The 25,224-nt window shown below is 36.4% G+C and overlaps 1 protein-coding gene across 18 annotated transcripts in view; it reads right to left on the bottom strand.

The window, feature by feature from the left end:
• The window catches only part of SOX6 (SRY-box transcription factor 6), a 382,490-nt gene that overhangs the window by 147,798 nt on the left and 209,468 nt on the right, over positions 1-25,224 (bottom strand). For all 18 annotated transcript variants that reach the window (XM_074585859.1, XM_074585865.1, XM_074585856.1 and 15 more), the window contains one exon: positions 3,113-3,285. In XM_074585859.1, coding sequence (XP_074441960.1) covers positions 3,113-3,285 — 173 coding nt within the window. The remainder of the gene's footprint in view (positions 1-3,112; positions 3,286-25,224) is intronic.

Genomic DNA, 25,224 nt, shown 5'->3' with positions numbered 1-25,224 from the left:
AAGGTTAAACACACATTTTCCTGCTTTGCTGAACTGGAGCCTTAGCTAGTATTTATAGATGTTTCACTATTCAGCACAAGCTCCTAGGGCAAGCTTCTCTAACTTCATTCACAATGAGCAGCACATTATTTCTCTTGTAAATCTCAAAGTCTTCCTTGGAACTACTTGAGCAAGTAGGGTCTTATTCTGTGTAAAAGCAGTATCTGATGCTCAGTAACTCATCCTGAACACAACCCTGTAAAATATGTAGATATTCTTACCCGCATTTGGTAGACTCAGTAAGGGATCTGGAGGGTAAAGGTTCACTATATCCCTTCTCTAACATAGATGGAGGGAAGCACCCCCCAGCTAGGGGACACCCCCCCAGCCCTGATTCCCACAAACCATCCAAAATCAGCATGCAAGAGCACAAGGGAAATAGGATCCTGCCCTCAGACCGCAGAGCTGCTCCCTGCAATGGCTAACATGGACTGCAGCTATGGGGGAGAAGCTGCAGGGGGCTGGGGGAGCAACTGGACTTCTGCTTTAGAAGAGCAACTGCGCGGCCAACTGAAACAAGGACAAGATTTGTGTTTCCTGGAAATCCCAGCCTCAGCACTTCTGCTGCCTTCATTGCCTAAGTATAATTTCCCCTCCTATAAATATTTATCTAGAGCAGAGGAACCACATAAACCAGAAAGAAGTTGGTGACAAAGGTAGCTTTGTCACTCGAATCCACTGTTTCGGCTTCAGCAAAAATCGTCCTGATCTCCCTCCCCACCATCTTCCACGTTATAAACAGAAAAAGCTAAGTAAAATGTTTTTCTGATTAAAAAAAAAACAAAGACAGAAGTATAGCTAGGCTGATTTGGAAATAAACAATCACATAGTTTTAGTGCAAACTGTTCAGATTAACACATACGAAATATGCAGTTACATATTAACAGCTTCTAATTGTGCACGCACAGAGATCAAGTCTGTCTTTTCCTTAATCTCTCACTTTGTCACCCGGAGATAGCGCTGTCATTTTTTTTTCACTGCTACTGTTAAAATTCATTTTGTGTGGGAAACCATCACAAAATTCATACATACTTTAAGAAGTCTTGCACACGGCCTCAGAGAAATCGAGGCCTGTGTGATTCTGGGGCTGGACCAAGGCCTACTGCCGCACAGAAAAGAATGACGCAACTGTCATAGCCCACTACACTGGTGCTTGTAACACGGATCAAACTCCATTTATGAGCCTGATGTTTAAATGTTTCTGGATAAATCTCACCGTAAAGTCAATAAAAACACGGCGAATGAAGACTGAAGAAGCAGGCCCTAGTCTGCGAGTGAAAAGGGTAGTTCAAACAGAGCTGGCCGCCCGCGTGCCCAGGCAACCGAGGGGCAGCTCCTGGGACCCCAGGTCACCTATTGCCAGATGAGCAGTCAGCAGTACTGCCTATGCTTGGAAAAGCAACTCTAACGGTAACAGCTACAGAGAATATTTTAAAACCTATATGAGTGCTTGAGTTACTATTTTTACTGAGTAACATGCCAATTGTACTATTCCACCTCAGAAGTGTAGGGCTTGTCGCTAAAGATAAGCTCTTTCAGGTTTATATCCACATTGTCCCTGCTGCTAAAAATCTCAGTGAAGGCAATAAAAAGATTATCATGATATTCAGCTTCAGAAAGGAATTATTTGTAATTTCACATTGAAATGAAACACCACATGGAGCTGCATCATAGGTTGTTCTTTCAGAGTGCTGTATCTTTTTTCACAGGTAGACAGTATCCTATGTCCAGAATTGTTTGGAGCTGCTGGTGACCTGGCTACTACTTAACATGGCAAGCTATAGCCAAGGAAAGGATGAGATCTTTGTTTACCTGTGCAAAGGCATTGATCTGCCGGAGTTCAGACTGCTTGTGAACAGCTTTTCGTACTTGTATGTACAATATAGTACCATTTGAATAGGCATTTTCTGATGAAAACCAGAAATATACCATGAAGCGTCTAACACCAGTGGTTCCTCTTAGATGGAACAGTACTGTGATAGAAAAAGTATCCTATACCCTGCAATGCAATTACCATAGCATAGTCTTGATGTATAGCCTTGACACAGTAAAGTAGGGTACACAAGCACCATGTGGCTCAAATTCTGAATTTTATTTGCCTATCGGTTGAGCTACATGCTCGCTTCATTGAGCATGACAACCTAGTTTTAAGTGTCATTTAATTTTCATTTTGAAATATAATTACAAAGTGTTCACTGTAAGATATCACTCGTCTGCAAATGTGTCAAGATTAATTTGTGCTAGCTTATTCACAAGTGTCAATAGTTAATTACTGTGTCATCTCTGGATGGCTAAATGACATTCTAACTTCTGATTTTTTACAGTGTTCCTTTATGTTATTTTCCATTAGGGGATGAGTCCATATTCCTACATGTGGGCAAATACTCAAGCACATAAAATACCAGACGTCACAACTCATTAAAATCAACAGAGCATATATTGCTGTATATATCCTATAAAATACATTTAACTGAAAAGATAATTCTAGTAATAATGTCAGATTCCTAAAAACCACACATTAATTTGTATCTGTCTGATCTAATGCCTAGGGGACTAGTGTATGGGATCATTGTTACACTTTTGTACAATGAGGAAAGGACAGCTCTTTGGACAACCGCATCTTAAAAAACAAACAAACAAAAAAAAAACCTGAACAAAAAAAACCCCCACAACACAAACAAACAAATCAAACCTTACTTGTAGAAGATATTTGAAGGTTTGAGGATGATTAAGGGGTTTTGTTCTATTATTTTCTTGTCGAAAAGAGAAAGCATTAAACAGTGGTTATAGTCTGGCTTATTTGTAGCTACCAAAATTGCATCTCAGTGCAAGAAGCAAGAACTGTGAAATCTATCAAATCCCATTTATTCTAGGAAAGAAATTATTTGAATGTCTACACCCACTTTTTTTCTCAAGGTCCTATAATATTTCCTCTTTCTGGAAAAAGATGTCATTTCTGAAGATATTTAAGCTCTTTTAACAAAAAAGATGAAAGGAAACACCAAGCAGAGCGTTGTTTATGATAAGCATTCTGCATGAAACATTTTCAGAGGTTTCTTTCTTGGAGCCTCACCTGTTCTTGCTGTTGGCGAGCAAGGTCCATTTGCTGCCGTTGTTTTTCAATTTGTGAGGCTGCCAGCTTTTTCTGTTCGTCATGGGCAGCCAGGAGCTGCTCCCGTAAGCTGATCAGCTGGGTGATCATAGTAGAGAGCTGTCGCTCTTTTTCTGCCAGGCTTTCTGGTGTACCTAAATGTGCAGGAAAGATGTACTGTAAATATGAGATAGACAATAGTTACCAAGCAATATTCACCAAAAAAAATGGCTGAATCACCAACATGCTTATTTCAAGTGGCAGCTTGAATATATGTATTTTACTAACAAATCCCAAAAGAATCAAGCACATAGCTTTTCTGTGCTCTAAGCAGTGGAGGATATAACAAAAATTGGAGCAGAAAAGATATAGAGTATTTCTTTTTTTTCTGACAGGAGTAATTAACGATGCACTGTGTACAAATCTCTATATCTTTTCCATCTAAATCTGCCCAGTGTGATAAATATGTTCACAGTTTATTAGACATAATTTTCCTTCACTTTATATATTTTGTTGGTTTTTTTTCCCCAAGTATGTAAAAATGCTAAAAAAAATTAAAAGACGCTGTTTAAAAAAAAAATTAAAAGATGCTGTTCAGTGGAAGAAACAGTTTAATAGCTTATTGATCATTTCTCTAAAATACCCATATATTTGGTTCATTTGGGTAAATGTAAGCTTTGGTTATGGGATGCATACTAAAAATGAGCTCTACTTGTCCCTAAGAGAAATGGCTAACCTGAGAAAATGGCTTAAAAATTTTCATTTAACTTTCAAAGTTTACTCTACAGAGAGCACTTAATTAATATGAAACTACGGTACATTTATTCTTTGCACTAATGATGCTTAATGGTCTGTTTATGGGTAAATTGCATGGGTCTCCTAAGTAGAGAGTACAGGGTCCTTTTGCAAATCAACCCAAAAATATCCCATCTTATGTTTGAACATATTACTCAGTCACAAATGGCAATGTCAGCTCCTATATTCGAGCCATACACTTTTTCCTTGTGTAGGCATCTCAGACCCACAGCTCTATAAGACGTAATATAACTACAGTAAGGTAGCAGTTCAGAAATATTGGAAGACCATCTGAAAGAGGGTTTAAAGCTGGAAGTGGGATAAATGAAGCAATTTTATGTTGTACAGGAGAACCAAGAGTTAGAGAAGAAGCGAACCAAATCAAGAACTAGTCAGGTCTGTAATCTGCCACGATGATATGAGAAGTGGCACAAAGGAGAGGGTATTCACATACTTCCTTTCCTCCATTCACAATAGAGGACTGTGACAAAGACGTCACAGGAGTTTTGAAGAGGAAGAAAATGTGTGAGGAACAGGACCTGGGAGGGAATGGAGAAACTGTCACCAAAATTATGACCTCATCTTCTTCCCAGGAGTAAGATGGGTATCTTCTAAGGAAGAGAAGAAAGAGGTTGACAGGTTTCATAAGGAGAGGGAAGACAAAACGGACTCCTGCCAAGCAGGTGATAAACCCAAGATCTACTACTTACATCGTGCTATGACGGGACCAATATTATTCTTAAACAGAGTTTCATTTGCAAAAGCAGCATACAAGAAAACCTCTGTCTATAATGACTTTGTATGGAAAAAGAAACTGCATGGTTTGTCATTCACCCTAAATAAACTCCCAGAAACAAATGGTATGTGGTTTTCTGTACATTTCTTAATTGCTTTTAACAACATAAAGTACTTAAAATATTCAATTTCTTAGCCACTATTAACTATCTTTTTTTTAAAAAAAAAGAGCCTGCAACAAACTGATGTTTCAGTACCCTGTAATGCCAAATCTTAATTCAGTATACACGTAACACATGCCTCCAGACTAGGAAAAATTAGTAACTTCTGTTGTAGTAGAAGTTTTAGAAACGGTTAGCAATTTTCTTAGTCACAAGAATGATGGATGCATGAAGCTGAACCTGAAGGACACTCTACTATTCAGACGAACTCGTTGCAAAACCTTTGTGTGATATGCACGACTGAAGCAATAAAACGGTTCTGTGCAAAAAAGCTGTTTCAAAACAACAACAAGAAGAAGATTTTTGAAAGTAAACTTAGGCAGGTACGTGGCCAGGAAAATGTCTGCACTGGAGGTACTGCCTTGCCAGGATCTATTAGCTTGTACTGAGCTCCACACTGTTGACATCAGTTCAGTTAACTGCAACTTCAGTATAGATTTACCTTAACCCTCTTAAACTGTATTATTCATCTTGAAGATTTTGTACCATGGATCAAAGGTCATTTAGGTACTTTTTAATATGTTATTATATACTGAAATTCATTTTCATGGATAAAAGCCTGTTCTGCGAAAGAAAAACTCCCTTGCCCATCGTGACTAGAAGAGATCAACCACTCCACCTATTTTAGAAACCCAATGGGAAGCAACCTGCTGCCTCAAATGATGCTTATTGCCATCCACTGCCGCCTGGGAAACCACAGCTTGAGACTTTCACATCTGTCAAGCAGCTTTGGCATTGTAATGCAGGCTCCTGATCTTACAGTCATAAAATATTTTACACACCCAAAGCAGATATTAATCTCCTGCTCCATTTCCATATTATTCTATATACTTTGTACTTGCTTCATAATATGAGTAGAAAGCTACGACAAAGAGTGCCTACTAAGGCTACAACATTTGATTGTTTTGTTATGACTAGTTAGAACCATTTGCTATAGTTGCAGCAAATTTATAAGGTCATTTCTTTTTCTTTTTTTCTGAGTTGCATACAATAGCAGGCAGAAGTAACTGTTGTTATTCAGGAATTCATAGTAATTGTTTTTCTTTCCTTTTTTTCCCCCAGAGAAACACATCTGAAATGAATGACCCCATTTAAAGTACTCTACTCTTTAATTTGTACTGTGCTATGTAATCCAACAACAGAATAGTACTGATGACCACAAAACGTACACTGTGCTCCTGGAAAATAACGAGACCTCCATGAAGCTGCAAGACACCTAACCAAACACTGCTCAAGAGAAGAAAAAGCCTAAGATGCAGAATGTTGTTGTATGACAGTGTGTAGGGGAGGTATAATTTAATTTTAGAGTGGAAAATCCCAACCATTATTTTACAGTTTAAATACCAATAAAAACCAACTTGCTCAGAATACAGACCAGATTGAGCTGATCTGGCTGGGCCAAGAGAGGTCATCAGTAGCTGTGTGCCATCATCATCTGTTTTGCATCCACTTATTGCAGCAAGCAGTGAGATTCCTACACTCATTATCAGTACATAAACTTCTTCTGCTGACTAAAAGAAAATAATCCGTAAATAAAATAAAAATACAGCTATCTGTAAAATGTATTTGCCATAAAAACAGATAAAACAAAGAGCTTAGTAAAAAATATACAGTAAATACGCCAGCTTCCATAAAATATTATATATCACAGCTCGCTCTCTGTTCAAATCCTATTCTCTTACTCAAAAGACAGCAATGCATTTTTTTTCCATGGGGTCTTCCTTATCCCCAAAACACATCTGTCTTGAGTTTCTCTCAGATTTGTCAGGTGGATCAGTGCTCCCCAGGGCCTGCTCCATCTGAAGTATTTTAATTTGACTAAACACCTGATTTATTTTATCTCTCCGATGAGAAAGGCAGTTTGTCTTAATAGAGCCTGTCAGCCTACAGTCCCATTCACAGCAATTTACAGGCAGCCAGGGATGCTGGAAAAGAAGAGTGCTGTGATTCTGTATTTTATCCTCCTCCAGAAAGCACCTAAAAGCAGCTATTCACTGCTACTGCATGTGGCATTTTAGAACTGAATTAGCTTTTTATTCAAGTAACTACACTTGTTGTGAATAGCTTATCTGTAAAATTGCTACATTCACTACTGATTTTATTAACCTTTGGCTCTATCACAAAATGGTCTTCAGTTAGGAAAGACCTTTAAAATTGACACATTTTTCTTAGGGGCCTTTATTTCAGTAACTTCAGATATACTGAATTTGATTCATTGACTCCCTTTACCAGCAGTATTTAAAATTTTGAGTGTTGGTGGGAAGTCGATAGTGTTTAAGGACTTCTTTTTAAAACGAAAATATAACAGTCTCATCAAAAGTTCAGAAAAAATAGTCATTATTTTTGAAAGTCCTTTGGTTCTATATTTTTGCCTTTGTGATTATAATGATAAACTGAAAAATAATTTGGTTGTAGCAATATTTTAATTTTTCCTTGTGTGCTTATTGTTTTACTCTTTATTTTTTGTATGGATTGGAGCACAAATTGAAATAAAATGGTCAGATTGAACAGAACTAAGGCATCAAAGAGAACTTTTGAGAAATTCTGGTCACAGGTCAATCTAACCAGGAGTGAGAAAATAAAAAGTAGCTATAAATCTGCTGAAAAAGAGAGGATAGTTCAACTCTTCTCTCTAAATTACATTTAGAAAGAATTCTGCTTGTGGCAAACCCCTACCTTTTAAAACTGATCTCAGTACTACATGATTTCTGGCACACAAAGTAGTAGAAAGATCATCATATATCTTATGATGCATCTTACAAAAATCACAAACATCATCTTGCATTTTATCTACCTGGATTTCTTTAAGCATTGCAAAAAAAGATTAAAAATCTAGTATCTTGTAAGTATAGATACACAATATAACTCTAGTTCCTATATGAATCTCTGGTTTACCACCTTACCACACTTCTGTTACCTCTTACTACGTATTCAGTGTATATACAGATGTAGCTGCCTGTCAACAAACACGGGAGGCTTTTCAATGTTAAATTTGGAACTGTCCTTGTGGCAAGTTGTCATGAGATAGAGGCAGAGTAATAACTGCTGGTACGGGAAAAAAATAAGCAGGAATAACAAAAAATAGACTTCTAGACTTACATAGTATAACTTAGACTAATCCCTTTGACACTCAGCAAAAGAAAACAAGATAAAACCACATATTCTATCAAGTGAATAAAAGACAAAATACTGGAGTCATAAATAAGCCAAAAATTTATAGGCATGATCCAAAGCTTGCTGAAGTAGGATTCTTAGCTGTGACACTAAATTACTGTGGGTTCTTGAATGTGCTTGCCTTAGTTTCCCAATATGTACACAAAGTAAAACACTACCAATCAGAGGTTTTTATGCCTGGTTAGTTAATGCTTCTGAAGTGCTTTGAGATCTTTGCATGGAATCTCTACACAGCTGCAAAGTATTATTGGTTCTCTTGAATTCTGTGATTAGTGTAAAGCATGAAAAATATCATGCTTGTTTATGCACTGCATCTAAACTAACTTTTGTCCCATATACTTACAGGAAATACAAATTAATAAATCACAAATGATTACTCCTGTTATGTTTTTAGAATAAACACATAGTGTGACTTTCATGAAATCAAGAGCGAGTAATGCAAGAAAAGTGTGGACTTTGCCAGAAACTAAGAAGGGTTTTAAATCGCATAACTGCAGTTCCAAAGTATCATCAACCAAAGCAATTCAACCAACAATCAAAAATGATTTTGAAACAAGTTAAGCAATTTCAGCATTTAAAAAAAAAAAGAAAGCCCTTTAGGAATCAATTCCTCTATTACTTTTGGGGGATTTTTTTAATGGACATTGTTTGAAAAGAAAGCAAAAACACAATGCTAGACATAAAAGAAAGTGTATTTGATCTCAGCTGCCCAGAGATAACCTGGTTAAACCATTCTGTCTAACACGGCATTCTGCAGCACACATCAGATGGGCTGTGATGTCTCTACTTCACAGGCTGTGTCCAGCGTTTAGCATTTACCCTTTTTTGATTGGGTCACCTTTTAAATGCCACAAAATAGGGCAGCAAAAGTCAACAAAAATAAACAGGGAAAACAGAAGAAAGTAACAATCTAATGGAAGGGCTTCGGAGATAAAAGTCACTTTGTGAGGGCTGCCTGACTAAGGAGCCCCCTTGCCATTGCAATAGCATCTAATTTGAGTTCTAACTCCAACAGCAGTTTAAAAAGCTTTCCACTCTAAAGGGCCCCAAGTGCATCATAAAGATAAAGCATTTCAGTAGAAAACAGCCACAAAGACCTCTATTATCTTATCAGTCTTTGGTTACAACAGCTGAACCAATAGGACTAAGTTCTGAATGACTTTTTTTCCCCCTTCTTTTTATAACACTAGAATACTGGAATTTCTTTATTTCATGATCAGTTAGCAATTGTTGATGTTCCCATATGCTACTGTCCAGTCCTTCGTCAATAAAAAGTTTTATAAATGCTTCCATTGTGCTTTGTAGCATCTCAGTGCAGAAGGCAGCACAGCAAACATGTCCAGCATGCAAACCACACCGGATTTTCTCTTGTGAAGGTGTGAGATTCCTCCCCTCTCCACCCCCCCAGCCCCCTCCGCTTCTGTCTCAAAATGATTCTGTTTTAAGCTTTGAGCAAGGAAAAATTAATAACTTCTATCCATAAACAGTAACAGGAATTAATATTAGGAACTACTGAAAACATTCTGTAGAGCAAAATCTGTGTGTCAGATTTAGAAAAAATCAAAAAATGGCTTAAGTGAGCTATGCTTATGAGAAGGATGAAAATGCTTTACTGACAATCTGCAGGCTTTGTCTTAATTTCACATACATTAAACCTCAGATGCTTAAACCATTTCTTAGGTGGGGGTGATTTGAGATGATCTGCAGAACAGGAGTGTTTCAATACAATCCTAAACTTATCATAGGCCAGACTGTCTTTCCTAGACTAGCCGTAAAATTGTAGGTAGCAGAGTGAAAATGAAATTACCTCAGTGAGGTCGTGGTGATCCTTCATTTTCCCATGTCGCTATGCCCCCAGGCACGGGAGGGAGAGGATGGGGACCCATGACTCGCTGCACCTCCATCACCACAGCCGCCTCTCTGGCCCTGTGCAAAGTGAGCTGCTGGCAGCTCTCACAGCAAACATCAGGCTCCTGCACCCACCACCATTTAGTCTGGATCATACCAAGGCTTTCCTCCAGTCCACACATAGGTCTTGCCTACCAGGGGAGACAGTACACGTGCAGAAGAGCGATCCGTGCCCAGATCTCTCCCTGACATTGAGCTGGGATGGAGACAGGAGTCCCTGGGCCTAAGCACCCTCACAAGTCCTCACTTTATTATCGCACCTCTGGGTGTTCGGGTTCAACTGTACCCTATTTGATCATCTGAAGCGTCACACTCAGGGGTTTTTCCCCCCTCTCAAAAGAATTTAAAAGGTTTATCCCTTCTGCAGACTTCACAAATCACAGAACAGTTTATTCTGCATTAAGAACAAATACGTCACAGGCACGTATGCAGTAATCTAGCTGAATGTTTCCGCTGAAGACTTGCCATCACCTGATGGCAACTGAGGCAGGCTTACCTGCCTTAGCATTTCCCAGCAAATGCTTGTACCTTAGCTTTGCTCCTGCAAATAACACCTCTTCTGAGACAATATTTCTTTCATGGCCTTTGACATTTTTTTGATCTCATGTATTTTCCGGACTTTTTGTTCTTGCATTGTTCCTTAGCAATTCTCGAGTGTTTCCTGAGGAATATCTTACATTCAGAGGTTTTCTTCCTTGACTGTTTTTCACAATAGTTCTAATCAAGGCAAACGAACACATTCAAAAGAAAGACAATGCAGAGACCGGATCAACATAAATTCTTCACAAGTTAGTATCAAACAGCTCCAAAACCGTCAAAGTAATCTGCTAGGCAAAGGATCGGATTGAGTAGTGCCTGGTCAGCTCATGGAGCAGCACAACAATACATTGCCTCATTTTTAGGGATGTGATCAATCCACAGTTGAGTCCTAAAATGTAAATCCACATCAGGAATGTAGGAAAGAATGTGATGTTAGCCAGAGCTTCACCCTCCCCCTCTTCTAAACCAGCGCCCAGCAAAAAGCAGAATTCCAACAGATCTCTTGGACTTCTTACTTTCTTTAACACACATGAAAAGAACTCTATCTGACATAATCTTTGGAGGGCTTTTAACTATGTTTACAGATTTTGTTACTATCTCATATATACAATTTGACTTTAGTATTGTTTGCAATTTAAAAAAAAAAAAATAGCCAGTTTCTTCTAATTACTCTGGAATTCTAGAAGAGCTTGTCACCTTACATTCTAAATAATACTAGAAGTACATATTAAGTGTTAATTCAAGTACAAATTAAGTGTTAATTCATGCATGTGCATGTGGAAGAAAGAAGATGACAATTTTTTGAATAAATTATTCCTAGGGTTTTTCAGCAGCAAGTAGAGATTCAGTTATGAATGCTTTAGTGCTTTCACTGGGTTTAGAAATGCTTCATATATACTCAATATGAGCTGTTCAGACTCTACGTGGGAAAAATGTGATAATACTGGATATAAACAGAGAAATACGTATTATACATTGCCACTAAAAACTCACAGGCAACCTGTTCCTGATGAATTAGAATATAATAATATAGCAGAGGCCACAGGCTGTGAGTAATCTGTACAGTGATACAAAAACTAAAATATGATGTAAAGAGAAAAGAAAAATGAGTAGTTTTATTCTGTTAACTGAGAAGACTGTAGCCCAGGGCATAGCACACCAAAATAAAATTAACATGGTGGTGCTATACAGAGAGCAAAATTTGTATTATTAATACTACTATTGACTCTAATGCTTAATTCCAGTGCTTTTAAAGCAAAAAAAATTACAAACAAGAGAGGAGGAAAGGTGGCCCATCCATTTAAGGTACTCACGCAGGACTTGAGAGAGCTTAAAATATATCCTGACCTTCAGTTTCAGTTTTTCCGGTTTAAATCAGATGACAGTACTTCCCTAGATCAGGGAGGGGGAAGGGGAGGAGGATGTTATTCTGATAGGAATAGTAAAGATTCCAAACTGTATTTGTGGGTCATACAACAGAAGGAAATAGTATATTAAAAAATAAAAGATCCAAAGGATAAAAAAGGTATTGGGAATGAATTGATAATAGGAAAAAAAAATCTAACCATCCCGTAATTATATAAAAGTTCCTCTTCTGTAGAAAAACCACACTGAGATGCCAGAAACTGTGTTAATAAGGATAGCTGAAATACTTAAACATCACAGGAGGAATAAACTTTCAGAAACCTTCTCGGTGCAAACATCCCCACACAGATCATGTTTACCTTTTTTTTTTTTTTTTTGTGGAAGATAATTAAGTTAGAATGGCACAAGGTTGGTTCACTTTTTCCTATCAGAGAATACACATTAAGCACAAAAAACAACAGCAGGCCAATGTTATGTCTTATTCAAGGAGATGAGAAAGTCATAAAAAATATTTGAAAGTTAAATCCTGTAACTTTTCTCATTTACAAAGGCTGTACAACTAACTCCAGCCCAATAGTCCTATAGTGCTTTAAGTTCTCACATAACAAAACAGGGCAAGTGTCACTGGGAAATGGAGATAACCGGTTTTTCCTTCTGAAGATGTGACCCAAGTTCTAAATATCAGAAAAATCAAGTCCCTCAGTAACAATGACATTCACAATGCCTGTAGCTTCTTCATTACACTGGAATTAACAACACAGCAGGCCTAATTCGCTCTTCACATTATTTACACATACGTGTAGAACCAGAACCTCCAGTAGAAATATCATTTACAACACTATGAGAACTGATCCCCATGTTCCCCTAAACAGTAAGTGAAGCCAGTTGTTCACCTTCCCTATTATTTTATTTCTGAACCTGACTCAAAACACACGGATTCTTTTATCAGCTTTGGCTGAATTTTGTAACTATCAGAAGACCAACAGCAGACATGTCAAAGAGAAGTGCAAAATATCTCATCACTGAACATGATGGAGTAACGTTGGTTTTAATGACATTTTATCTCTCCGTTTCTACAAAATTCACTATATTAGGTACGTAGAAATGTTAGTAAAGAAGCCTATACATACATATATTCTACAGCACTGGTTTTAGGTCTCAGGCTGCTTTGTCCCAACACCATCATTTAATGTACAAGACTGTACACAGTGTTAGAAATTTCAAATGCACTTTCTTATTAAATTCTTACTAAAGAATTATTAAATTCTTACCTCTCTCCATAAGCAGCTCATAGCTTAATGTGAGAATATAGATGTGAAACTGAGAATGAGGTGCTTAAACAGAGAAATACAGCCTCACCTTTCATACCAGCTTCAGAGGGATTCCATCACAATGGCATTTTGTCCTATTCATTATTTTGCTTTCTGGATAATTGTTTCAATTTTTTTTTCTCTTCTGAGTCATGAAATTTACTGAACAGAGTTCTACTGCACTAGTAGTGTAACTATATCTTAATTTAGTTAAGGAATGTTTTAGCTGTTTGAAATCAATGGAAAACCCCTACCCTTCATTTCCACAAAATAAGAAAAATATTTTAGTTCTAGATGAACATTTGCACCCGTGCCTTGATATGGAGGAACAGATGGTCTGATACATGAATGCTAAGCCATCTCTAATATTCATATAAACCATTGCAGTAAAAGGTGTAAAATACTTTTTCGTAACTTCCTCTTTTAGACGTGAAATTATATTTTGTTTTCCTTATACAATCATAGGTAATATCTGTTTTTTGGAATTACAATGTCGAGAGTCACAACTGATGACAGTCTCGGGTAAGTAGGATCTTATCAACCAACACGAAAAGATTAGGAGGCTGCTGGAGAAAAAAATGTAAATGGAGAATTCAGGACTGATTTTGAAATTGCTCCATTTCATTGATTGTTCTTTCATAACAGCATACAGCTGGATAAAAATCATTTTGTTTCCATATTCAATTTTAACTTTAACGAGTGATTTCGGGGTACCATGATACTCTTCAAAATGAATCTTATTTTTTTATTATGTAAACATGATACAATTCCAAGTGATCTACACAATTTTTCATTCTTTTTAAACTAGTATTTCTTCCTGTTGTGGTGTAAGTGCAAAAAAACACTTGTTCGGAAGGAAGAGCTCTCCAATTAAAAATTGTATCTTCAATCACAGGGATGAACTGAATATCTGTTCTATCTAATCTTATTCTGGAAAGAGAATTGTATATGTACATGCATAAAAATGACTGGAAGGAAGCTGAGTTTAGAGGAAGGTAGTTTAATATCTCATTTGATGAGTATAGCTCGTATGAATTAGATGACATTAATTTCCCTATATGACAGAACTTATAGTTACTTGCGATTTCATTAGCTGATATTTTCTTTCATAAAAAAGTTCATGATGTAAAAGAAGCTTTTACTTGTTTGTTCAGTCTTCTCACATTGTCTAAACTAGAGATTAATAATGAAAGATGAAAAAGAATCCTATGTTTTAATTAAGTTTTCCATTTTAAACAGCAAGCTACAGAAAAGGAGGTTTTTAATATTTTTTTTCTGGGCTTTTTTGTTTGCTTTTTTTTGTCACAGTATTTGCAGAAATAACATCCTTCTCTTTAAATAGTAGGAATACTTCGCACTTTAATGTCTATAAATACATACATGGGGTAACGGTAAGAAAAGGTGACCTTTGAAGTCCGTACAGCTTTTATGTGTACTCCTGCAGTTGGATGTATGCAAATCAGGTGAAAAAACGTGCCATTGCTGTATCTTCCTGCGTGGCTAATCTAGTTTTAAGAAGGATGGTGTGGTGCCTTATATTGAACTTGAGCCTCTGTGTACTAGGAAGGTCTATGAGAACAAGGACAGGAATGAGTACTTTCCTCTATGGCTGCAAGGGAAGTGATCCTTTCCATAGGTGCCATTGCAGCTTTTTTATAAACGGACAAATGGATTTACATATTAGGATTCAATTATCGGAGTTCATTTGCCTTAAAGCTAACACTGAGGATCCCACTCCAAAACACTCTAGGAATCTTGCCTCTCTTCCTATACTCGAAATTGTAACCCAAATGCATTTCGTCTACTGCATCCAGAATGCACAATATACACAGGAGAGGAGATGTGCCCCTGTGAAATGTACTCTGACTTATGATATCTTGCAGTTACTTTTTATATCTTATTTAATAAGTTACTTCCATGAGTTTTTAGTTAGTAGTTATTAGCTACACCACTCAGAAATGTCTAAATATAAATATGAGGAGTATTAGTACTGCAAGATTTATATACTTTAAATATAAATTTTAATTTTGATCTTAATTACATGTTCATCTTTCATGTCTTACAAATACAAACAAGTATATCAATGAAAAACTTATATTTGCCTCTGAAGATTTTTATTGCCTCTGGTGATAAGTAATGAAGAAGCAAAGTTTATTGCAAAACAAGGACATTAGCATAGCCTGTCTATCATGGAAGCTGTAAAGGAGAAACTTCCTACATCATCTGAGAAGAGACAATTTAGTCAAAAGCCTTTGATATGTATGGAAAAGCAACAACATTTTATACATTTAGAATGTGCCCACAGAAGTCAGTTGAAGGATTTACACTTATTTCAGTGGGCTTTGAAACAGGTTCATTGATATGTTCATTAATAATGGCATTAGGTGGTCAAAATTGGCAGCTTCAGGCTTGTAAATCTGAATATTATTTTAAATTTCTTTGATAATGAAACAGTTATAAATTGAAAGTGCTACTTATCTGCTACACACAACCAAGTAATCTGTAAAACCAATTCAGCAGAGCATACTAATGCTACAAATATGAATTATCTTACGTCTTTTGAAATAACCACAACCTCGCTGTATGGGTATGAGAAACTAAATCCAAACAAGTAAACTATGCTTATTGTTCCCTCAAGGTTGATTTTATAAATAAAAAGAACACATTCCAGAACAAATTAGAATTCTACGACAAGCTGCTTGTGCTCCTATGAAATATGCTACCAAATTAGCAGTCAAGTTTTCTAAATGCAGAAAAACCTCCTAAATCACATTAACCAGAGCACAAAGGAGGTGGCCTACATTTGCAGACTGAAGTTCCACACATATTCTAAGAGTGTTCTGGTATAATTATACTCTAACCACAAGCATGAGTATGTTTAGCCAGATGTTTCTCAGAAACGATTAAAGGTACAGTGGGAAATTTTCTTAATTCAATTTATTTGTATACCTAGTTGATCACAAACCAAAACATTTAACAAAGCCCTTCGCTACAGAACCACTGATAATGAAATTCTTCACAGTCCCAAACCAGAGAGCGGTAAGATGTTATTTTGTTGTGCTTATCTGCGTATTTTACCATTCAAACACGATCACTCAGAATGAAAAAATAAACACTGCCTATTCAAAAGACTTAATTTAATATTCAAAGGCCTAAACTTAGGCACAGTCTAAAGATAATTAGGAATAGATCTTGAAGCACTGGGAGCACGTAGGAAACACACCAAGAGGTTTTGAATTCCATTATAACAGCATTCTAATTCAATATATTATAAATAGACCTGTGATATATTTAAGAAATTGGGATCCCCTGATTGTTCTTCTCTCCTTAAGAGGAAAAAAAACTTTCCAAGTTGCAATTTTATCATTACTTTTCCTTCATAACAAGACACTAAAACTAAAAACACAAATGAAGAAGCAGCAGGAGCAGGGAAAACAGATTTCTACCGAGACTTCTCTCAATTTGTTTTGAAAGTTAATCATCTTCCTTTTAATGTCCTATTTAAAAAATGAGCTATGTCTGGAAAAACGTAGCTATTGCAACTTGATGCAATGTTTCTGCTGTGTTATCTTAGAAGTTACATCAGTGTAACTGTGAAGCTGAGATACTGCCAATTAAGATGAAGGCTAATTGTGACTGCAAAATAATTTTGCACTTAGGCAATGTATTTTATTGTCATTTCCTCTATATGAATTTTAAATATACATCAAAATTTCAATCTGTCTGCATCTTTAAAGATCTCAGGTATTTTTCCAAGGGATTTCTTAGATGTAGGTGTCTTTGGGCCGGGTTTTTTTAAGGGATCTAGAGGGGTCTTACTATTGCAGACAGATCTATCATCATGTTTTAAAAAATACGTTAAGTATCTAATACCCATTGACTCAGATTTCATATTACACTATTTTAAAAAATTATATAGATATGTCTGAATCACAAAACATCACCTTAGAAGTTTTCAATTCATTTTCATCTGAGGTGGTTCTATGCACAGTGGACGCTAGAGCCATGGAATATCTTCCTAAAAGACGCCATGGCCTCAAAGTTTCATATAGGCTCAAGGGAAGACTGGACAAGTATTTGGAAGGGGGAAGAGAGATCTAGTTGACTGGTACAAAATAAACAAATTACATTAGCATCAGGAAATCCCTGGAATGGAAAATAGTCAGATGCTGGGATAGTGTTAGTGTGGAAGTATCGGCTTTCCCTGTTCTTCAGTGTTCCTGTGTGTCCATTTATGATTACTGCTGGAGTCAAATGGAAGTTTGGATGTTTTTTCATCTTTACACCAAAGATTTCCTTTCCATTTTTTTCTCTGGGTTCATGGGTAGCGGCTTTAGCCCTTCAGACACAGAATTTGATGCTTTCTTAATTAAGATTTATTTTCCCTGTATGAAACACAGTCATAAATGGAAATACTGTCAAAGAACTGCTGAAGGACACGGGGTATTTAGATATCACTTTCTAGAACTCAGCACTTTGGTAACTTCAAAGTAGCAAGGACTGCATTCAATTAGAAATTTTTGAATTCTTCCTTGGAGCTTTTCCATTATTGGCTTGATATGCAATAGCAAAGATGACATTTTTCTCCTTTTGTGTACCTTAAATGTTCTGCATTTAGGGAGCCTCAGCAGCTTGCAGTAAGCTTTCAGTTATATCATGGACTCAATAGATACAGACAAAAGTCCATATAAGATGACCAGCTGGGATAAGAGGATGAACGAGTACTAATTTGACGTGTAAAGACAATACAAAAAATACATTTATAAGGCAACACTCACACACACACACTTATTCACTTTTATTTCCCTCCGCAAAAAATAAAGATTTTTACTAACTGGAGTACTCAGTATTGCTGTAGGTATTAATTCAATGTATATACTTTAAAAGGAGAGACTTTCTCAGTTACTTAACCAACTGCACAACTCTACGCCTTCTATGACACAGCTAACACTGACAAAAAAGAGCACTACTGTAAAAGCCTGAATAGGTGTGCATGGCTAAAGCATTACCTAATTTACCAACTAACCTTCTAATTCTCACAGTATCATTTAACCATTTCATATCTTCTAGCTGTCAGTCAAGAACATTAAACAAATATCATATATCTTGAGTTGAGGAACAACAGAAAACGAACTCTTTCAGAACTCCAATGAAAAACAGCATGCTAGTTTTGTTTTAAAAAAAAAAATACACACCTCGCAGAGGCTTTTAAGGACCATCATAGAAACTGAGTCTAGAAATGTTGCCGTTTCAGACAGTAGCCACAGTCTGAGCTCTGGCAGTGATGATGACAGCTGGTCCATGGGATCTGACTTTGATCAGTGAAGAGCAGTGTTCTCCTTCTGCAGATCACACTCCAAGCGTTGGAGTGGACCTATTGCAAGGAACACTTTTCTCCTTTGTGAAGACTATTTCATTAAAACAAGTTAAACAACGTTCATTTTCATTACATAAATCTTCAGTTTTCCCTCACTTCCAAATTTGAGCTTTATATTAATTTCTATATGTTTAATGCATTCAAACATCTTACACAGGCATAGTTATCATAATGTAAATTTGATAATTCGTAAATTCAGCTGACGTGCTATATTAACACCTATATTTTGTCACGGGTGATTTGCTGATTATCACCATAGCCCTTGTCAGTAGTTGTAATTATAATTTAGAACAGTGTTTTTCTCAGTGTTTGTTAGCACTATACACATGGAAGGGAACAGAAAGAGGCAAAGTGAGAGAAGAGATTTACCTGTCTATGACATGAACCAAACTCTAGCTCTGTGTGGAGACTTACTAGGGGTTTTCCAGGTCAGCAGATGGAGAATTCTCACTATGGCCTGCTCACAGACAGTTCTTAGCACCAAATGTTCATATTTGCCTGATGGTGGGATATGTTATCTGAGAGTATGCAGAGAGACCCAAAGTGCCTTTGTTATCGTGTTAACTGTTATCTTGAAAAGTGGCAGACCGTAACCTGATAGGCTGAAGTATTTCTCTTTTGAAAAATCCTTACATTTCAGAAGTAGTGGGCACCCTTATCTCTGACTGAAGTCTGAGAGACCCAAAATTACACTCCAAGACCCTTGGGAGGTGAAGAAAACAACAACAAAATAGAGAAGAGGGTTAATTAATTTATGGATACATCCCGAAGCAGGAATCCTCTATTCACTACAGCCCCTAAAAGAAAATCCACAGTCATCCTGTGACTGTTGCAGAATCTCAACAATACACGGGCAAATGGATCCTGGCACCAGAGTAAAGACGCAAAGGTAACAAGAAGTTCTTTCAGTTACAAGTTAAAAGGAACCCTATGATTCTTAATGAATCTGAAAAAAATAAACAACACAACAGTTATGCCCATTTCATTTTCTTTACCTTCCTTAGTAGACCTCTGTTTGTATTCCTTTGATGTTACCCATCAAAATTTGAAGTCTCTGTAAGCTTTCTCACATTTAGAAAAACTTAAGTTGTACAAACCTACCTAAAATGTCTGTATACACTACGCTGGCTTTTGAAATCCTGCAACTTGAGTGCATCACCTGCATTTTAACAGTAAATTGTAGTTTAGTATCTGTAATAAGACTGTATTCCAGCTTCCAGAGAGAACTACAATTGTCTAGTGAACAGTTACATCAATGATCAAATCCCATAACTAAATTTCTAAGTATGGTGAACCTTGATTGTAAATAATTTTCTGATCTTGGGGGTTAAAACTGCAATCTTATTTCAACAGAACACATATGGGGCATATATCAATCTACAGCATTTCCAAGTCAAAACAAATGCAAAAGATGTATCTTCACATATAGTAGTATGTTTAAAAATGTCGGAAATGTCAACCGCTTACATACTTTCATATTATCCCTAATTAATACAAATTGCATTTAATTTCACATTTAGTAAAACATATTGCTGCCCAAAATAAGGACTATAATTTTTATCAGCAATTATTATTACTGATGTATCAACACAATTATTTAAATTCAATGTATATAGAGGCAGAATCCATTTACAGTTTTTGTTCCCTCTGTGCTTCTTCCCTAATTTTTGTGGCTTGGAGCTCCTCCAGATGCTGTCTCTGACTTTGTGGTTTTGTATTTGAGATCCCGTCTCCTGATTCATGGCATTCCTTGATTGACAAACAGATTCAGATATGAAAACAAACAGTTACCTGTATATAATCTGCGTCTGACAGCTGCACTGCTAAGTTTTCCATTCGTGGTGAACCTACTGTTTCAGATTTTCCCCTTTTCTTGGGTCTCTGAGTCACTGTGTTTACCGAGCTGTTCAATAACTGGTGACATATGTGATCTCCCCACTGCAAGCTGCACTGATGCAGAGGATTTTCCTTTTTTCCCTCCCCCTTCATAAACTAAATTATTTAAAAAACAACATGGGGTTTTGTATTTCTAAACTGATGTGCCTCCTAATTGAATGCAGAACACTTTCAAACTATTTTCCATTAGAGGCCCACTTTTTTTCTGATTTTAATGCACAGTATAATACCTTCATTGGTAGAATAAAATTGTTTGACTAGAAGTAAAACCTATTATTATATGCTTTTTTAGCGGTTTTGTCTTGTATAATGTAGGATGAATTATGTAAAACATACCAAACAGGATACTCTACAAGCTGCTACTTGCATGCTGCAAACAATCACAGTTTCTCTGATAGACTGGGACTTAGCATCTTAAAATTCCTGTGGAAATCAAGTGCATTTTAAGTATGGGGTTTGATTATTTAATCAGACAACTTGCATTTTGCCCTGGCTAATTTGGAAGGCTGATAATATTTTACTCATAAAATAATTGTGCACCTGTTGTGATGGAAACCTATTCAAACAAATCTTAATAGACATGAGGATTCATTCCCAACATGAGTGTGTTAGCCTCTCATTACTGCTGTCTACGGGGCAACAAATTTTAAACAGCTATTGAGCAGGTCTCAGCTTAATCTTGTATGACTCTTAAAGAACGTTTATGACAACGTGACTAACATTAAACTTTGTTAATTCATATCGATACAGAACAAGGTAAGCATTAGGATATGTGGGTCATGTGAGTCAAACTAACAGTAATGTAAAGAAAAAAGGGAAAGAAATAATATGTATATAACAACAGGATTTTAGTTTGAGAGCTAATGACAAAGAACCATTTCTGATCAAGCTGCCTGGGTATAAATCTACTAATTTTATTGACAGAGGGTAATATCTACAATGAACTCATGGAATCAGGGCAGGCTATGTCCATAATAGATTTCTGCTTCTGTTTCCTCTGTTCAAATAAATTTCCTATGGGAACTGTTTCAATATAAAACTCTTAATTTGCTTTACAATTCGTATATTCATATTAATTGACGAGACTTCATCTTTTTAGTGTTTTTGAAAATTGTCCCTATTGGCAAATCATGCCAGAACCAAAAAAAGTTGGAGGGAGGGGAAAAGAGAGAAATTATTACTTTAATCCAAAATAAATATTCGGGGAAGCGCTAGATGGGAGACAGTGAGTTGAGACCAACTCACTCACCAAGTAAGAGGGCAGTATTGTGAATGATCTGATTGGAGCAAGGGGATCCTGATTAGCCTGAAATCACTTTAGTGTTGCCAGGAGGAGGTGAAAACAAGGAAAATGAGCCGAGTTTGGCTAGATCTGCCCTTCGGCAGAAAACTGTCAGATGTCATTGGTCAGATCTGAAGTGAGGTGACACAGTTAGACAAACCAAGACCTCTTGAAAAAAATACTCATAGTTAACCTCTTCCAAAGGGTCATCTTGTTTAGAGAGGACAAGGACAACCCTTCTTGTATTTCTTCTGCTGTTCCTCATTGAGCTTAGGCTTTTGAGGCAGTGGCTGTGTCAGGTTGCACGTTATGCTCTTGCTATTCTCAGTTGCATGTGAGTTTCCCGAATGCACTCGTACTTCATTTTTCCTTAGTACTAATGCTATGTCCCTTAAGTTTTACAGATGACATTTCTGAGCCACCTCTGGGTCCAGAGTTCGTAAATTTCCCAGTAAGCTATTTTTACATATCTCTTAAGAAAAAAATATCTGATATCTTTAATAGCATCGTGATGTTCTCATTAACACACAACGTCCAGACATCAAGACCCCACTTCAAGACAGACTCCCTATTCAGAAAGGGAGTTTAAAATCAACTGAGGCAAAAAGGATTGCCACAAAGGTTCTCATTAATTGGTGCCAAAGTTTGATGCTGTTCAGAATACAGATATTGTGTGCAAAAGATGATTTATTTCTAAATTAACTGCAGAGAAGGGTGAGGAGAGTGACCAAAGTACAGAACAGCTTTCATATAAGGAATAAATAAATATATTTTCACTTTTCAACCGTGAGAAGAGACAACTGAATGTAGCGTAACAGAGAAGATGAACGGGGAACAACCGTTCCACGTCCCTTATAATACAAGATCTAGGGCACAGCTACAAGGTACTAGGTTCAAATATGCAGCATATTGTTAACTGCTGAGCTTATCCCCACAGGCTTTCCAGCTGTCTATTAAAGGGTTCAAAAGCGATTGGACATGTTCATAGACGATAATTCTATCAAGGGCCATTAAACCCGAATGTACCACCTCTGAATCAAGAAGCCCATTAATCATATTTCGTGGGAAAATGGAAAAATATATTGAGGAAATTTTACTGTATGTTTGCCCTTTCCTTACACCCTTCCCCAGGCTGGTCAGTATCCATAGAGACAGAACACTACAGGAGAGCATGTTCTTTATATCTGACTCTTAAATCAAGCATTTGCTTAATATGAAACTCCTGTGACAAAAGACTGATAAAGTACACCTACAGCTTTCTGCAGAATCCAAATAGATCACAAAATTTCAGTCCTTTCAGTACTGTGGCTATATGCATCTTTCTAGATAAATGCTTGCATTCATTAATTTGTTAGAATTAATATGAATACAGCACCAAATAGCCAAAGGCACCGAAGCATGGCGAAACACAAGAAATGGAGCTTCCACTCTTTGCAGTGCAAACTCCTACATATGCACTTGCTTTTTCATATGAAGTTGTACATTTGTTGTCAGTAGAAGTTTATTTTGTTAAAGGTAAGCAACTTTGCTGGTGCCTAAGCTGGGATTTGAGTTAAAAGGAAATTTGCCACTGACATCCAGTGTCAGAAGAGAAGGCCTTAAGGTCCAAGTAGGGGTAAGTTTCTTCAACATAGAAGCCTTTCGACTACAGTTAAAGATTCAGTATTATTAAAGAAAACAATTACTGATATAGTGAAAATTAAAAATAGATATATATAGTATCGAAACAACTTACTAACAGAAGAAAATGGCATATTTTGGAAGAAAAAGTGAAGACCTACTTGTAATTTTTGATTTATATTCAAGCCCTGTTCTGCTAAAAAACCAAATGGCATTTGAAAAGAAACACATTTTAATACTGTACATTTTATTGCCACTATTGGTACAAAAGAAGAATGGATCAAATTTTAGAAGGCAGTTTTTTCTAATGTGCCCAATAAATGTATTGCTGTTTCAAGTTCCTTGTTATTAGCATCATTATCCTTCTTATTCCTTTTTCTCATGAACACCTGATACTATTTCTTAGTACACCATTTGGGACACAGTTCACCAGAAAACAGCATATAAGTGAGCTGTCCCATTGATTTCAGTGTAGTACAGCGTTCATATATTTAGCTCTGAATCGTTAAGCTTAGAAACAGACAGGTAAGGTAAAAAAAATATATAGATATATGTGATTGCAGTTAAGTAACAAATTAATTCTGTGCCTGGAAATATACTGCATGCATCCTGGTTGATATTATTTCTAAAATGTATTCAACAATATGGAAAACGTGATTTATGTGAAAGGTTGATTACAATGTAATTTATAGTTGTGGATTTTTAAGAACTAGAAACGGTAATAGTCATTAACTTTTAACATTAGAAGCAGGCATGATTGTGATAGGTGCCACTGAAATATGACCCTCTGACCAAAAGATCAGAGCAACAAAAATGTTGATCTTTCTTTGCGCTAAGTACAGCTTTAATCCTGCCAAGACTTACATGAAGATAATTTAAATAATAGCACTCTGTACAGTGAGCAGTCCTATTCATTTCCACAGAACTACCCTCTGTCCAGTTTGGGGTTTGTCTATTTAAATCCAGAATCTGGAGAAAAGTATTTAGTATATATAAAAAAAATCAATATGACATATGACCATATAGTTTAATCTAGTTCACACAAGTGATTAGTCTAACTAATTATATCAGTATCTTAATCATAACAAATAGATACAATGGGGCATGGTTAAGTTTAACCAAAATATTTTTATTTTGAAATCCATTAACTTTTTCAAGCAAATCAGACCAAAGAGTATGCAAATATTAACTGTTGAAAGTGATTCTGAAATACTCAGTCATTCAAAAAGGCACGACTTAATTTAGAAGGTCAGGTTAGACCTGGAAATGTAGCTTTTGTAACACATTACACAAAATGCTAATGACTTGAGAAATGGCAAAACAAAAATATCCCTCTGATTTGGAGAGCTACAACATAAAGCTAAACGTACCACTTCATTGGATTATGGTAATAAATACATTATGAGAAACCTTTATAGCCTGTGGTATATTTCTAATCAGGACCAATTTCTTAAGGATTTGGGTGTAGGGGTTCTGGGTTGCGTTGTTTTTTATGTTTTGCTGGATGCTTTCATTGGTTTCACTAATTGGAACCAGTTGATCCTTTTTCCTGTGTATTGATTTTTTTAAATCCTAGCACTTAACAATGATTCTAATGTATCATAACACTTTAGACCTTAATCATATAGCAGGGCTTTTGCTTGTAGCTTTTGTTTGAGTTTTAATTAAGAAGACCTTGTGTCTCAAAGCCTGAGCTGGGTTTTTAATTGCTAGTATGTATATCACACAGACTTCAAAAGAAATAAAATATGTTTATAACAGAGAGCACAAAGGAGAGCTTTGAAATGTCTATAGCCATACAAAGTGACATAATTAAAAACCTCTGAGTGCCTCTGTGATATAAGACTTATATATATTTATTTATACATATT

The sequence above is a fragment of the Larus michahellis genome, chromosome 4 (genome assembly GCF_964199755.1).
Source record: "Larus michahellis chromosome 4, bLarMic1.1, whole genome shotgun sequence".
Taxonomy (NCBI): domain Eukaryota; kingdom Metazoa; phylum Chordata; class Aves; order Charadriiformes; family Laridae; genus Larus; species Larus michahellis.
This window is presented reverse-complemented; position numbering and strand designations above follow the sequence as displayed.